Source organism: Anas acuta, chromosome 6, assembly GCF_963932015.1.
Source record: "Anas acuta chromosome 6, bAnaAcu1.1, whole genome shotgun sequence".
Classification (NCBI taxonomy): Eukaryota; Metazoa; Chordata; class Aves; order Anseriformes; family Anatidae; genus Anas; species Anas acuta.
In genome coordinates, this window is record NC_088984.1 from 21459976 (window position 1) to 21476768 (window position 16793).

General features: G+C 35.6%; 1 protein-coding gene across 1 annotated transcript in view; it reads left to right on the forward strand.

The window, feature by feature from the left end:
• The window catches only part of RAPGEF4 (Rap guanine nucleotide exchange factor 4), a 151237-nt gene that overhangs the window by 17619 nt on the left and 116825 nt on the right, over positions 1–16793 (forward strand). Inside the window, 1 exon segment of the mRNA XM_068686715.1 lies at positions 4370–4516. Coding sequence (XP_068542816.1) covers positions 4370–4516 — 147 coding nt within the window.

The window sequence follows — 16793 nt, forward strand, 5'->3', positions numbered from 1 at the left end:
AAGAGAAGAAAGGCAAAGATCAGATAGTAATTTATTCTACAGTTTTTCTGTAGTCTGCTTGCTGAATCACAGTGTGTGTTGGGAGCCATTGCTGGTTATCTATGTTTGGTGGTGATTTTTTTTTTTTGAGCTAATCAGGTTTTAAAAACAGACTAAATTGAACCAAATTGACTTTATAAACAATTAGCCTTTTTAAGCAAAGCTTTAAAGGAGGAGCCGTGGGTGATTGGGTAGTACAGCAGTGTCAGCTGTAGGAAAATGCAGAGGACTGAGGATCAAAAGCCAAACAAGTTGGTACTGCTAGAAAAATTGACCACGAAGAGAGATACAGGTGTCCACGTAAGAAAGGAAACAATTTGGATGTCTCCAGTGGAGTATAAAGGAGGTATGTGATAAGATGCAGTGGAAACAAGGGAAGAAATTTAAACAGGACAGTCTTTGCAATGCTGTTTCCTGAACATAGACGTAACGTTGGTGTTACGTATTTCAGGGACAGCCCATGTGAAGCTGAGACAGGTTTGTATTGTAGTCTGTAGTGTAGTGCAAATATGCTCAAGCTAGCCTTAAATTGTTTGTTTTCAGCATGAGAACTGCTCTACCTGCTGTAACACAGATTAGGAGGACAAATGTACATAGCTGAGAAGTTGGGTATGTTAGCCCATGCTGAGCTCTGCAGGGTCATAGTTATATTAATTTTGATTTTGAACTTAGCTTGTGTAGATTTAATATAGAAAAATCATTTCACTTCTGTCTGCCAGATACCTAGGAAAAAGGCCAAGACATTAAAGATACCTTTTGTAGAATCAGATGGGAATGTATGGAAATAATTAATGTTATTACAGTATAGTTAATCTGATCTGTAAATATTTTAATTAGGAACCATAAGAGAACTTGTTCACAATCTTTCCTGGAGTGTAATGTCTCCTTTAAGTAGATCACCTTGTCTTTTATAAAGAGGATGGACTAACATATGTTGTCAAACTGCAGTTCTAGCATGGAAGGATATTGCTGTGTTATCTTTAAAAGTAGTTTGATAAGGATTTCCTTTCTGAATGATGACTGAAACATATTCCAGTGAAGGTAATGGAGCAAGAAAATCACTTCATAGAAGAGATAATTTACTTTCACATGGATCCTTCAGTTTCTCTGTTATGAAAGGAAATTTTTGCTAAGGACAAGCTGAGCTGTGTCAAAGTAATAGTACACAAATTTCCAAAATGCCATATTTTGCAGATTTTTAATTAATGATGGAATTAAAGGTGGTATGGAGTCCTTGAGGGACACAGATGCAGAAGTGAGATGAAGGTGGAAAGTATGGGAAAATGATGAAATAAGAAGTAAAGCAGACTCATCAACTCCTTTATTCAAAACATTGAAAAAACTTAGGTATTTTAATAATTTTATATAACAAACAATAAAAATAAATATTTTATGTATTTATATAATATTAAATGATTTTATAACTTAAAATATTGAATAAACTTAAATATCAAAGAAAAATACCCAATCTCTTTCTTCCTAACACAGGTAGTTTCTGTCATATTTTCTTTTTTTCCTCTCTGACACCATGACTTTGTTCACCCAGAGCACAAAAATTCTGTATGCCAGGTTGGAAAATAGTGTCACAAGTCAGGGAGGAGCATGCAGGAATGTCTCTTATGATGGGGGAAGGAATAGTGCAGAACCTTGAATTTCTGATTCTTATCCATAGTTTGCTCTGACAAATTCAATAATGTTTTAGATTGATTGGGGGAAAGGAGGGGGGATTTAACAACTCTTTCACCGCATGTGTCTCATCTGTCACTGACAGGCAGTGCAACTGAATGCACAAACAGTCTGTGATTTGAACGCTACCATTCCTATAGTGTGCTCAGAGGATAGATAGCAATGGAAACAATCTCATCTTTTTTAAGTCTTTAATACTGCCTTTTAAATAGCTGTGTAGATTTTAGCTGGTTACCAGCAGCTAGAACCCCCTGCTGCTTCTGGGATGGCAGAGGGGAACAGCAAACTGAGTTTTGAGCTGCCAGCAATCCTCCTGAAGTCTACATTGAACAGCAGGAGATTCTTGAGTGTAAGGTTAACAGGCATAATAAGAAATGCACACCTGATTCCCTAGGAGGCTGGAGATGTATAAATTGAGGGCAGAGAGAAGATAGGGCTCTGAAGTCTTGAAGAAGGTAGATGGGCTTGCTCTTTAGCTAGCTGAGAAACTACATATATATGGAGAGCAATGATGGCTGGGGGAGGAAAGAAAAAAAAAAAACATTTGATAGAAGCCTGGACTTTTCTTTAATGAAGATAGGTAGGACCATTCCATCTCCTTGACCTAATACCCCACAATGTTAATTTATTTCTAAGGCTGAACAGCTGCCTCATCAGACTTTCCCTTAGAAAGTGGTCCCTTAACTAACACCTTTCCTCTGCTCTTCTCTATTCTGTTTTCAAAAATACATTCTCTAAGGTTGTAAAGGATCAAAAAAGTGAAGAGTTTCTAGAGAGCTTCTTTTGGGTATCAAGGGGAAAAGGAATGAGAAAGAAGTTTAAAGATGTAATTATTGCTTATAATCCACCTAATGGAAAGGTTTCTTTTTTCTGCTAGACTGTTTGGTTATTCAGCCCTCAACAGAGATCTTTTATCTGAACTTTCCAAATAAAGTTGAGTATAATATATTGGAGACCTGGAGATCAAACTTGACATGAGCAGTAGACACGCTTTCTTTGTAGCTCCTTTGAGTGCAGTTTTGAGTAAAGTAGCACGCGTGTAGTGGTTCAGGTCTGGACCCAAAGCTTCTTAAAGCACAGTTTTAGTGTATTTAGCCTGTATTTTAGGCTGTTTGTAGAGGTGTACATTTCTTGGGCGTTTATTCCCAAATACATGCATTCTTTTTTCAAACAGCACCTGTTCATATTTGTCTTCCTTGCAAGTGTATTTCTGACAGTTGGTAAATTCTTCCTAGATCATCTCTAAAATGCAATTGATTTTGTTTTCCTGAACACATAGTTTTATATGGTAATATCTGTGCAAAAGCAATTTTCTATGGTTCAGGGAACTGGACTATTATGGGCATTTGTCTTTGTAATGCAATTATAAAGCTACTAACTTGATCTTAATAGCATTTGCCTATTACCACTTATTAGATGCATGAAAGGAAAACAATGTGATTTTAAACACAGAAAATGATGCTGAAATATGTTCATGCATCTCTCCTGGATTATCAGCCACAAGGAAGGAGTGGATGGGATGATAACATTTTCCTTTATTTTTGTAGCGTTTTTACGAATCTTACATTTTAGAATTAAATTAAACTATATTTCTAATGTTGTGTCAAGTAAAATTAGCATGTGTTTTTATATGTTTATGCATTTGTCTATGTGCACGTATAATTTCCTTAGTAAACTGTGACTTGCTTCTGTGTAAAGTTTTAGTACTGTTACTGTTTTTATTTTTAATTTACTCAGAAGATGATCAGTTAAGGTCCATCTTAGAAAGAGATTTAAGTAAATGTTGAGCTACAAGCCAGTGCTCAGGAGCATAGGAACTTGTTAGCCTAAAATAGGACATGAATCTAAAGATCTTGATTCAGCAAGATACTTAATTTCTAGCAGTCTATTTTTTTTATTTACTTATTTCTGCTGTAGCTCATAATTTATATTTGTACTGTCATAGAGTATGGCTAACAGTGTTTGAATCAGACATCTTTTCCATCACATTAATGGCATGTATTCGGATAGACCTTTTTGAAGTGAGCTTTACTGCATGCAAGGGACCATCGCAATTACTCTAGACTTATTCCAGGTTGTTTTGGAATTAAAAGTTTACGTGAAATATCTGAATTATGTGAAAATAACTTATTTTTTTTGTAGTCATTGGACAAATGCATTATAAATACAAGAGAATATTATAACTGAAAATTAAGTTTATTAAAATAGCGTAACGCTCCTCTTCTTTTTGATGAGGGTAACTTATATAGGGCAGAAATTTATATTCCAAGATTGCTTTCCTGATGCTAGTTATCTTCTGATCACCTCTGACATTTCTAATGGATTTCATCATTACAGCAGTCTTTATAGATGAACAGAGGTCGTAACTCTCTTCCAAAGGTGAGGGTGACACTTGTGCCCTCTGCTTTGCAGCAAGATAAGGTCTAATCTGAATGATGGTCACTTGTTTCTGCACGGAGGCTTCCTTTGCTGTTAATCAGCATATTGCAGGCTTTTGTTTATTTCCTTTGGTTTTGGTACTCCTAATTTTTTTTAAAAGAAGATTGCCAAAGAATCTTAAGGTAGTACCATTAACAAATGTGACATAAAGACTCTTATAAGAAATGCTGGAATACTTAACATGTCCTTTCATTTTTAATTAAAGGATGCTGTAACAATATGCACTTTGGGAATAGGAACTGCGTTTGGAGAGTCCATTCTGGATAACACTCCTCGCCATGCTACCATTGTTACCAGAGAATACAGCGAGCTCCTTCGAATTGAGCAGAAGGACTTCAAAGCACTTTGGGAGGTAAATTCAGGTTTATTTGCAATTTATGAAAGAAAAAATAACAAAATATAAGCTCATTTATAGCCTAAGCAAATAAATAATTCCTCTTAATTAGTTTGGACAAAAAGGAAAGTCTGTTTACTTCTTTCTAGTGATTCATATTCTCCATGATTCCATACTACTGTATTGCTTTCTTGCAAGCTTCTTCTACTTTGTCTTCTAATGAAATAACTTATATAAATTCCACCAGAAATTTTATCTGTATACTGCAGGTACTGCTGTTTTACCATCAAACTTGCTTTTGTTGCATGCATTTTACCAGGAGAGTCTACCTTTACAATACTCTGATGTTTTAAATTGCTCTCATTTATTCCTGTCTCAGCAACAGCTGTAAGGGGTTTGAAATTAGCAGATGGACAAAGATCATTTAAATTAAGTTACTGGTAACACATGAATTCCCTTAAAACTTCCCTTTCTGGAGAACATTCAGCTGAGATTCTTCAGTCTGTGTGTACTTTAGTATTCATGCAGAGAAGACTCCATTTATATGTTACCATGCTAAATTACTGGACTTTGATTAGTTTGTATTTTTGTAAGCATTGCACTTGTCTGGAAAAGCGTTTGGGGTATTAGAAGGCATTATATGAATTCCATATAATTTAATTCCAGAAAAAGTAGTTTCTTCATGAGTAGTTCCTTCTGAATAGTTCTGAATAAATGTAGTACTGCAGTACTACAGATCAACTTAAATAAGCAGTAGAGCTGTAATTCTTAAAATGGTTACTACTGTTACGGATTATGATTTTTATGATTATAATAAAAGTGCAAAAAATAGATCTAATATACGATTAAGGGTGGCTTTTTGTTTGTTTTATTTTGTTCCACAAAATTTCCTTTTATTTGAGGGAAAGGACAAATGAAAACTGCTCATCACAGATTTTTGGCATACCAGAACAGTGCATGTAAATTCTGAAAACATTTTTTTTTTTTAAATGGTTTGATTTGTAGGTGGTGTATTTAATTTTGGAAAATGAACCTGTATACATTGATTCAGTATTGACATTAATTTATTGTGCAAATGACCCTAAATGATGGGACTAAGAGCTATGAACTATCTTCTTTTATAGTAAAATTTGTTTACACTGAGATCTACTGATTAAGTTGACTCTTACAACAAACGTTTTTTGCTATCACAAATCTAGGCTGTTCTTTGGAAGACAAGTAAATCTGCATTCATACTGCTTATGAAGTATTTAGTATAAATTATAAAACTAGATTTTGAGAGAAAGATACAGTTTTTTTTAGAACTTTAGAAGGAATTTTCAGAAACTGTTTAACTATTGTGGATTTATAGATTTTTCTGCATTTTTTAAAACGGGAGACTAAGCTATTCAGTTTCAGCTGTATTGCTCTAAGAAACAATGGTATTGGTGTGTTTCACAGACCAGATGTGGATTATTAACACATTTAATGCACAAAATATAGCAAGTGATTTCTTTGAATACAATTACAGTTGTGTCTGTATCTGAAAGAAAGAGATTGCTACTTCTAAAGAGACTTTATCACTTTCCTTCTGTCAATTTTATAAATTTAAATACTTTTTGAGGAAAAGATAGGATATTTTTTATCAAAAAGATTGCTTTTTATAATATGCAAACCACATTTTCTGTAAAGGGCTCACTGAATGATGTTCTACTATCTCCCTCTTTAACAGTCAGAGAACGCCAGTCAAAACAAATAATATTGTCCTGATAACAGCAATTACCAGTTAAAATGGCCTGGTCGTTTTTCTAATAACTGTATCCATTGAAGTAGCATCCTGTTCAGGAACATCTGTTGAATTTAGATTACTCATCCTTGGAGACTTGTTTTCTATCCCCTAACTTCTAGAGCAGATTGGAGGTGATAAAATCTGTGGTTAGGCTTTCACACAGCTGAACGCTGTCCCCTGATGAAGAAGCTCTAGGAGGTTATGGGAATCACTGGTGTCATATGTGCACCAATTGTCCCTGGTCTTCATCTCTGAGGAGCACTAACAACCATGAAGAAAGTTATTCATCGCTATTATAAGACTTCCATGGTACTCCAAGAATGTGTAGGAAAAGGTACTGTTTTTGTTGACAAGAACTTGCTTTCCCTCTTTAACATCAGTGAGTTAGAGTGGTACTAGCTACCTTGCCCCAAAGCTGGTTTAAACCACAAGGGAAAATGCATACAAAAATAAACATAAAAGAAGAAGGCTACACCCGAGGATCTTTAGTCACACACATCCTGATGGATAGCTGTCTCACTCCACCCTCCAATAGTTGGATTCTTTTAGACAGAGCGGGAACGAAATGAATGTATTTGAGCATTGTTATTGTTACAAAGTTCTCTGTAGTTCATCCTCAAGTTTTGTCCTTTCACGCAGTTGCAAAGTTTTTCAAGCCCAGACAGGAAGGGAGTGAATCTGCTGAGAGGTGACTTATTTTTAGAGGTCTTTCCTACCACAGTGAATTACTCAGCCTTCCTTGGATAACACGCAAATAACCAATTTCCTTTTGTGTGGAATAAGATTATGTTAGAAGTTACTGAACATGCTTTGAGAAACACTTGATCTTGACTAAATGAAGAGCAGCTATTACTTCGGTATGCAGTAACTTTGGAGAGAGGGAGTCTTGGCCCCTGTAAGGTCAGAAGGAATATTTTAATTTTTATTCATGTTCATCAGCACTTATACATCTTGTCTGGTAAACGGTAGCGTAACTTGCTTCCTGCTTTTGTCCGTCTGATGATAATTCAGATTCAGCCCTCAACAGGCTTCACTGCTCTGAAATTGTATCTTTGGGGGAAACCTGCTTTCTTACTGCCTTTATTTTCTGAACACCATGAATATTAGTTTTAGTGAGCTATTTTAAGAACAGATCCTCTGTCAAAATGGAATACATTTTGCATATAGCTTCAATGGGATGCTCTTTAGGAAATACATGTATGAAATGGCATGCTGACTTGAATGCAGTAAGTGTTCAGTGTAACTTCTGAATAAGGTTTTTGTTCATTAGAATCAAGGCCACAGCTCTCAGTGGATTTTCATGTAATATGAGTTTGTCTTTTGAAGGTGTATCTAATCTTTTGCCTTATCTCAAGGTCCAAAGTAGTCTTATGCTTCATTTTATGTGTTATGATTATTGCAGTAAGAATTATGAAGACACTGTAAAAATTCATGAAAATGACCATAGAAGGATTTTTTTCAGTTATTTTCATCTGTTTGTACTGTAAGTACATTATTTATCGAAGTATGTTACCGAATTGCATGTTGATATTTTGCAGTGTAACACAGTAGGCAGCATTTCAGAGAGGCAGCCTTTCACTTGCCTTTGGCTACTGAAAATACATGTTACACTATTACAGGACAACGTTCTCACTTCTCTGTCTGGTAGATTCGTGAACACTTGGATCTTTTTGAGGAGTACTAGGAATCTCATGTAGATGTCAGTACTTTCTAATGCACTTTTCCACCACTGACTAGTCCATATGAGAAATTCTTTCTGGTTCATTAACTGAGAGGTTAGATTTAGTCTGACAAATGAAATACTGGAAAAGGGTGTGTGTGTGGTGGTGGGGGGGAATAAAAGAAAGAATCAGATAGTTTAGGTGGCTGGACATGAATCTATCAGGTTGATTTATAGTATACTGCTTGTCAGTTTATTGTATTGTAATCAGTTGCAGAAGTCCTTGCAGTGATTTACTGATTTCCCATAGGTGAGTATAGGAGAGACTTAAAATTATAGTTAATAAAAAGACTATTTAGCCTTACAGGAAGGACGATCATGTGCTGTAAAATAGCAAAGTGCTTGGAGACTCAGAAAAGTATGAAAAGGTGGTTGTGGAACCTGCAGCTATATTTACCTGTTTCATGTCATGCTCTCATTGACTGAAATTCTACCTTGATGATTTGCCTCTGTAACGTGGACTTATTTGAGAAATGTAAAAGTGATCAAAATGTAGTAGCCTACCTTTAGATTATGGCTAGAATACTGCATTCAGCAACCTCTCAAATTTTCATCTTGTCAGAATAAGGAAGAACTATTCCATGGTGTCAGATACAGATTGCAACATAGAAGAAAGATGTGAAAGGACTCAGGTGTGTGGTATTTGTTGCTTTGTGCTGTCTGCAAATCTTCAGCAGAAGAGGAATTCAAATTTGTATGCAAAGAAACAGCCAGTGTGAGAGACGTTGAAAAATGAAGTGATGATAGGCAGGCAGATTTTTTTTCCTAGACTAACACATGGAAGAAGAAGGAATATAAAAAGTCCTCCCCCCTAGCTTTAGAATATGACAGTAAACACAGAACTGGCAAGACTGTGAACAAAGCTTTGTAAGTAACTAACGTTCCACCTTCATACCTTCTGTGTTAATACTGCTGAAAACATAGAAACAAATAGCAAGAAAAGTTTCCAAAGTTGTTGTTTTCTCAAGGTAAGGTGCCAGGTTGCAAACCTGGTTTTGCTGGTGCAAAGTGAGCATATTTCAAGTGAATGTAGTGGAATTGCTTTGATACACATGGAGCTAAGTGGGAGCAGAGCTTGGCCTCTAGTACTGTTGTTACATTGGTTTTGGCTACTTTTCTGATAAGCTTTTAGGATCCCTTGTTTTCCTTTTGTCAAACATTTCAAATATTAACAAGCAATGGTTTGTCTGGAAGAGCAGATTTAAATGAATATGGAATGGTGTTCTATCATCAGTATTAGGATTTACATCAGAACAGCGACATTAGTCAGCATATCTAAACAGTGACTTCTGCTTTTATTTGGGTATATGAATTACTTAATCTTATGAAAAAATGCAGATTTCTGTGAACATCTTTTTTATGACTTTTTCTTGTAAAGTAACCTTCCTGGCCATTGATGGTGGAGAAACATGAATAGGAATTAGGCTTGATTTTTTTCACTTCAGTAACCTGATTTTTCTTGGTTTGATAAGCCTGGATGGAAGCATACAAGTCTTTTGAGAAGTGTCTTGCTGTAATGTGTTCTTTTTTGGCGTTATGACCGGAAAGTTTGTAATAACAGCACAGCACATTATCGGAAACAAAGCAGACAATTACGTAGTGTACGTAGCAGACAATTACGTAGTATCATCCATGAGACACAATTTCTCTAAAAGGTCAAGGGATCCAGTTGGTTTGAACTTTGCAAATTTCTCTTTCTTTGTCCTTGTCTTTCATTTGAAGTGCCAGATTGGGCACTCAGTATACCCCTTAAGCAACAGAAGAGACTGAATAATAACAAGATGATTAGAAAGGTCTGGTCCTTCATGTCTCTCTGCAACAAACTTTCTTGATGCTTGTTCTAGCATGTTATTCCTACAGTCCATTTGCACCCCAGCTTCCCAGTTTATTCCAGTTCAATGCTATTTCAATAGCAACGTTTTGTGGCTGTATCATTGGTTACCATAAAGAGATGGATTAAGGCTTTGTGGAGCTGATTTCTCTTAACCTTAACTAGTGTGGTGTTTCTCTTAGATGCAATTCTGTGTCGCTATAGTAAAGCCCATCAGTTTGAAGCCCCTAGTGAATACTATTATGCCAGACACTCTGCAAAAATATATTATTATTCCTATTTACAGCCCCGGTAAATGTTTGTGTATTAGCACTTCAAAGAGTCTTAAATTATGTTGCAGAAAGTTTGACTCTTTTTGAGGTTCATTCATTGGGGGGGGGGGGGGAAATCCAGCAAGTATGTTAGTCTCCCTGATAAATAATGCCTTTGTTGGTTTTCTCATATTTTATCATGGTTAAAGGTAAAGTTGAAAAATAATGGATTCATTCAGTTTTCAAGAAAAAAAATATTTTGATTAGTTCCTAAAATACTTAAATTACAGAAGAGCATCTGACAAACTGAAATGTATACACTTAAATGCAGCAGATGTTTTTGAGGCTGCGTTTTTTTTTTTCTTGGAAGCTTTACTGCCAAACTTGCATTTTCTATAACCAGCTTTTTTATTAGCAAAGCAAGTGCTTTTCATCCTCAGCAGATTGTATTATTAAATGCAGTATCTCTAAGCATGATGTGCTAAATGGGAAAAAACATCTATTGCAAAACACAACTGGAAGCCTGTGAATATTTTTTTCAGGGAGCAAACTTCTGGGATTTCATCAGTTCATTTCTATTAGGCAAAATATCTTTCAGAAGAATCAGAACATTTGAAGCTCATGAAAGTTTCTTTTTCTTTCTTAATACATATTTTCTTTCTAAATACATATTTTAACTATCAAATGTATGTCTCATTCTTATCTTTCACAGATAATATGTGTAACAGAGTTGTCTTTGTAGGGGTGTGTGTGTGTGTGCATAATCTACCATCTCTGTATAGTGTGTGTATATTACTGCATTAAATTCACCTTCAAGTTGTCAAAATTCTGTGTCAAATTGTCTGGAGCTTTGGTTTTAACTGCACTTGTGGTTGTCGGGGCCCTTTATTGCCTTTGAAATGAATACCAAACTGGTCAAATGCATAAGGCTTTGGCTATGCTTCTAAACCTTTGGATTTGACACACTGTCTGTTCCTTTATTCAACTGTGAGGTTGATGTGGATGAGATGGTTTTGCAGATTGACCCTTTCTGATCTTCTGGTCAGTCTCATCACAGTCCTTCTTTTCTTTTCAAATGAAACCTCCTCTTTCTTCCTTACACAAATGGTTAATTGTTATCTATCATGAGGTATCTGTGGTATTTATTTTGGTTCCTTCAAGTTCTTCAGAGAAATAGTAATTCCTTAGAAGCTTCCTTTTAGCAATGAATTTTGTTGTTTATATTGCTTCACAGCAATGGATATGGCTGTGTGTTCCTCCAAGGCATTTTTCTAGAATGCGTGCTTGCATGCTGCATTTGAATGGGTGCTTTCTGCCTGTGTTGTATAATGGGTGAGGCAAATAATGTGATACCATTTATTAGATCAATGGATGTGTTTTAACATTGATGTTTTAAAAATCCATTACCTTAAACCTGCTGGCATTTGAATAATAGTAATAAAAAATCTATGACGACAAGATCTGTGGCAGTGGAAGATCTTTTGCAGATTAGCACACATTGAAAGCAAGACAACTTTTTTCTGACAGTCTAGAGTTTATTTTTTTTACAATGTTTTCACAAAATATTTTAATAATGTTCGCTCTTATGTAGCAAGAACAATGTGACTTATAAGACTCACTTAGCACAATATGAATTCCTCCTTCCTTAAGGAAACATTCCCTTGAATGAACATTCAAAAACTTAAAACTCGAAGCTACAGCCAAGACCAAAAGAAGTCAATTTATCAGGTATATAGATTAATAAATGTGCTCAAAAAGAAACTGCCCTATGCTTACTTTAGGGCACATCCAATAGATCTTTCCTTTTCCTTGTCATAATCAGAGTTGTAAGGTTCAGCATTTTCCCTTTCCCTTAGCCTGGTTCCTCCCCTCTTTTCATCCGTGGTGAAATCCTACCTTACTGAAGTCAATGAGTGCTTTGGGATTTCAACCCAGGTAATTACTAATTTCTTTCTTTTCCTTGTATAGTATGTAGCACAGGCTGCTGGTGTTAGTTTTAAGTCCTCTTTACCCTCTTCCCTTCTGGGGTAGTTTCTACTCACTGATACAGCTGATGTGATGTGAAAGCATGAACCTGGGATTATTTAATGGTTTAATAGTTCGGGGATGCTTAAAGTGGTCAACCCAATAGTTGTACTGAGGAACATTGTATCAGAGGTTTACAAACTCTCACATCTCAGAGGTATACTTAAAACTTAAAATACAAAGCACTGTGAACTGAATGTGGAATATCTCCCTTGTCAGAAAAGAAGAATTACGGGATCTAGCCTGTCATCTGTGCTAGTTGTGTCCAGTCACAGATATCAAGAAAGGATTTAATGATAATAAAACTTGTGTGCCTGCTCTTGAATTGATCCTTGTTTCAGTCTGAGCCCTGGAACTCAAACACTTAGAGTTCACAGATTTAGTGTGCGTTGCTGTAATGCCATTAATTCCATGAGTAACAAAATTCCTAGAAGTCTGTTTACTAGCAGTGTGAAAGTATCAGGCCTGAAACATGCCCTGAGGGCCTTGCAGGTCCTCTTAAATGTTTGAATCTCATGGGATTTATGGAACAAGCTGTTCATGGATATATTTATTTTATTGAGTGGTTGTTCATGCCATAAATATTTAAGAACAGCATATAATAAGAGATGGAGACCTTCTAGTGCATATAATCCCTGTATTTTTATACTTTGTAATTAAGTGGATGTTCACAGAGTTCATGTTTTTATTTAATATTTCTGGTTTGGGCTGTTGTTGAAATCAGGAGGTGTAAATTCATACCATCAGCATGGTGTGATGCTGAAAACTGTATTCCTTTTTCCTTCATCTCATTCTAGATTAGATAATGCCACTAGTGTGCATTTCCTCTGAACTCTGCTTAAAATAGCTTCTCAGTTAAATTGCAAATGAAGAAGTTAAAACTGAAACTGACAAATGGAAGTTTACACTCTAAATATCTTCTAGTGTAACTTTACTTTTGTTCATTTTTAGTTACATTGATAAAATTTTCATGTCCTTCCAGACGCAATGCTTAGGTCTCAGCCAGGCTTGTATACCATTTGTGTGAGGGTGATACATAATCAGCATTTAAAATTGAATCTTGCCATTCTGCATTTAGTACTTACTGATATAATTAAGCTTGCTTACATTTTAACCTCTGACCGTTTCCTGAGTAATTTCTATTTAATTTTGTATTCCACCTCTCTCTTGACCTTTGAAAAACATATTTTCTGACAACCAACACAAAATATTTTCTTGGAGTACTAACCACTTCATTTTCCAAAATACTTAGACAAGCTTTATTCTGTTTATGTTCCCCAATCCTGAGCACAGGTTAGTGGTAACAGATGGAGTACCATTGTTTTGTTTTAGTGTAATAGAAATATGCCACCCAATGTGATTTTTATATGACCTGGTCTTTGAGAAAGTGAGTCCGTCAGAGAAATCATACTGTTCTGAAAGGACTGAGTTGTAAGGGAACTTGTTTGAGTTACTTAGGCTTTTATGTTTAATTCTCTCTGGGGATAATGCTGGAGACTCTCAGTACAATTAAGGGAAGATTAAAAGCTCAGTACAGGCTTATTTTTTCCCTTCTTCCTTTCTGCCAATACCCTCTGAGCCTGTATCCTCTCTAAAAGCATGGAACATTTTTTCAAAGGTCTTTTTTCCTTTACCATTATTTCTCAGGCAGTTGTCTGGTATGCTTCTCTTCCATACATTGAGGAATGTGGTTTCTCTTTCTGTGTTTGTTACTTTTGATCCTGCTATTATTTAATGCCAGTTCTGTTGATATCCAGTAAAGAGTTCATTGGCTATTTCTCCTTAGGCTAATCTGTGACATTTAAATCACATTAGATAACCAATGATTGCCAAGCAGTTTGGTAATAATTCTTGCACCGTTGGTGAGAGTTGTACTAAGAAACACTAAGTAATGGTATATTGGCTCTGCAGACCTAAAAGGAGTAAAATTGTAATAAAAATGCAGACAATAAAGTAGATATGTCTGAATACACTGACAGTATAGTATCTTTGATTACTAAAAGTACCATTTTACATAATGTTTTTTTTTCAAAGAGATAGACTTCAATCTGAGCAGGTAGTAGTTGGAGCATTTACCTCTGCTGTTGCAGTGATATGGTCAAAAGATTACTTTGAGACTACCACAGAAGTTCACAACAGAACACTGATTCTGCAGGTTGTCTGATGTTTACGCACGTCTGCCATATGGAATTTCCTTATAGAGTATGTTACTTCCATCTGATCTCATAAACAAAATGTACTGTCTCGTTTTATTCTGAGACAGACTTTTCCTGTTTTAACAACAGGAGGAGGATTCTTCTGACTTTTAAACTTTCTGAAGAGCTTTTTGATATTACTTCAGATAGTGATGCATGCTACCAGCCAGCCCACAAGTATTGATACTTGAATTGTGGTCAGCTTTGTACTCTCACATTTTGCAGTGCTGCAAGGCACCCTGCGAGGAAATTCTGGAAATGCTCTAAGCTGTAGGAATGCTAGGGATACAGATTTTACTGCCAGAGAAATTCTGTGAGGAATTAATATTACAGGGGCATCCATGCTATTAATCCAAGTATCATTACAGAATGTTAGGTGAATTACCTTTCCTGGTATCCATTAACAGAACAATGTCATTAGATGAGAACTGAGTTAATCTATAATGAATAAAACGTAAAGACAGGTTGTGTTATCCAGAAGCAGACCACAAATTATATTTTCCCTCATCCTTTAACAAAATAATTCATTTTACTATTAGTGTGCAACAAACTATGCTTCTTAATGTGAGAAGACAGCAGACCCCCAAGAAACAACCCCAGCTCTGTTGCAAGTAGTCTTCACAGAGATGGAGAGGTACTTTTTGTCTGCCTATTCCACTGATGGGTTGTAGAATGAAGGCATAGTTTACCCTTTATGATGGTATGTATATGTAAAAATAATATCAAATGTCTAGAGTGAAATAGATCTTGACTATGACTTACTACTGATTGTTCCCTATGCCCATCTAGTGCAAAGCTTTAGTGTGTTTCTTCTATCATTGCCAACTAACATTTCTGTTGATTTTTCTTTTTAGGTATATCTTTATTACTAGAACTTTTTCTTCTTTGTTTCAGTCTACATACGCATGTCTTCATTATCTGATAATACTGTCACCATATGTACAAATGAAAATTACTTAATACGCTAAAGAGCTTTTTACAGAAGGAAAAAGCAACTCTTATTTTTGAAAGCTGTTAATGAATGCTATCTTTTTATCAGATGTGTTCTTTAAGTGAACACTTTTGAATGCCCTTTTTGTGCAAGCAGAATTTGCTATATGAGGTGCTCATGTGAGCATCATCTTCCCAGAATCAGATTGCTCAACACAATGAAAATAAACACAAACTTGTGGAACCTTTGATGCTATAGAAATGAAAAATCTCATAATGTTGCATGTTTAATTTTCAAACTTTAAGCAGGGCACGTGTTGCATTCTGGTCATGAATATGCTGCCTTTTAGCAGTTGTGTAGTAGAAGCACTCTTGGCATTTTTTCTGCCCCAGCAGTGCTCATCTAGGCATTAGCGACAAACTGTTCTGTAAGAGAAGAGAGGGAAAGTATTCTTATCTTGTTAGATGCTGAGCATGGTGAGAGAACAGCAGCACAGACTAAGTATTTGGGGGCTTAAAACAAGCTGGTGGACTTCCATTATGCTGTACTTATTTTTAAGAGGATGCAGAAGGGCACAGTGTTCTTAAACCAAACCTATCCAGTTCCAGGAATTTCACTGCAGTAATGGTCAGTACAATTTGTTGTGCGTGTAGCAAAAGGCATCCTATGGCTTCTGTCGTCTGCTGTCACCTGTGTATTGTAGAAATTGAATGTAACAGCATAGCAAACTGCATAAATAAAAATCTGTCATGTCTCCTCCTGGTCAGTTTTCAAGAGTAGCACTGGTTCTGTTCCTTCTTCTGAAACTAGAATAATGTCTTTATTTAATGCCATCTTTATTTCTGTTTCTCTAGGACTTCATTTTTTGGTTCTGTCTGTACTGCTTTTACGTATCTGAGATGACTTCGTTCTGTCCTTGCTACTTATACTCTTAATGTGCTTATACACTGTTGTCATGTCTATGTTTTGTCATCACTCTAAAAGAAAATTTTACGTATGTTTGTTATTGTTTCCCAGAGTACTCAAGGGATGTACTTAAATGATGTCTCCCTTGAATTTTTCCAAATGGATTTTTTCCCAAGCATTTCTAATTCTCTGGAGACTTACATAAGATATCATTTTCATGTTTTGACCGGTATGCATACCTCCTTTTTTAGCGTTTTCATAGTGTGTTATCAAGTTGTTTATTCTCCCTTTGAGACTATGATTAAAAAAAACAACAAACTAGCACTTCTTTAGACACCTCCTTTTTGTATTGCCATGTTTCATTACCTTTTATTTTCAGTCATTTAGCTAATTAATTTGTATGACAGTATTTCTATCCAAGGCATTTTTGTTTTTTTTAGGTGAGCTATCAAATTATTATTATATCAAACTATTAAATACTTTACTGATATCCAAGTATGTGACAGCTACTGCATCCCTTTCTTCTACTATTGTAGTGATTAAAAAAAAAAAAAGCATCAACTACCCACATGTAAAGCCTACAGTCTCAGTTAATTCCATTTTGCTGCTTTACACATTTGTTGCCAATATTCATGAGCACTCTGATCTAACTGGAGTGATGTTTCCTG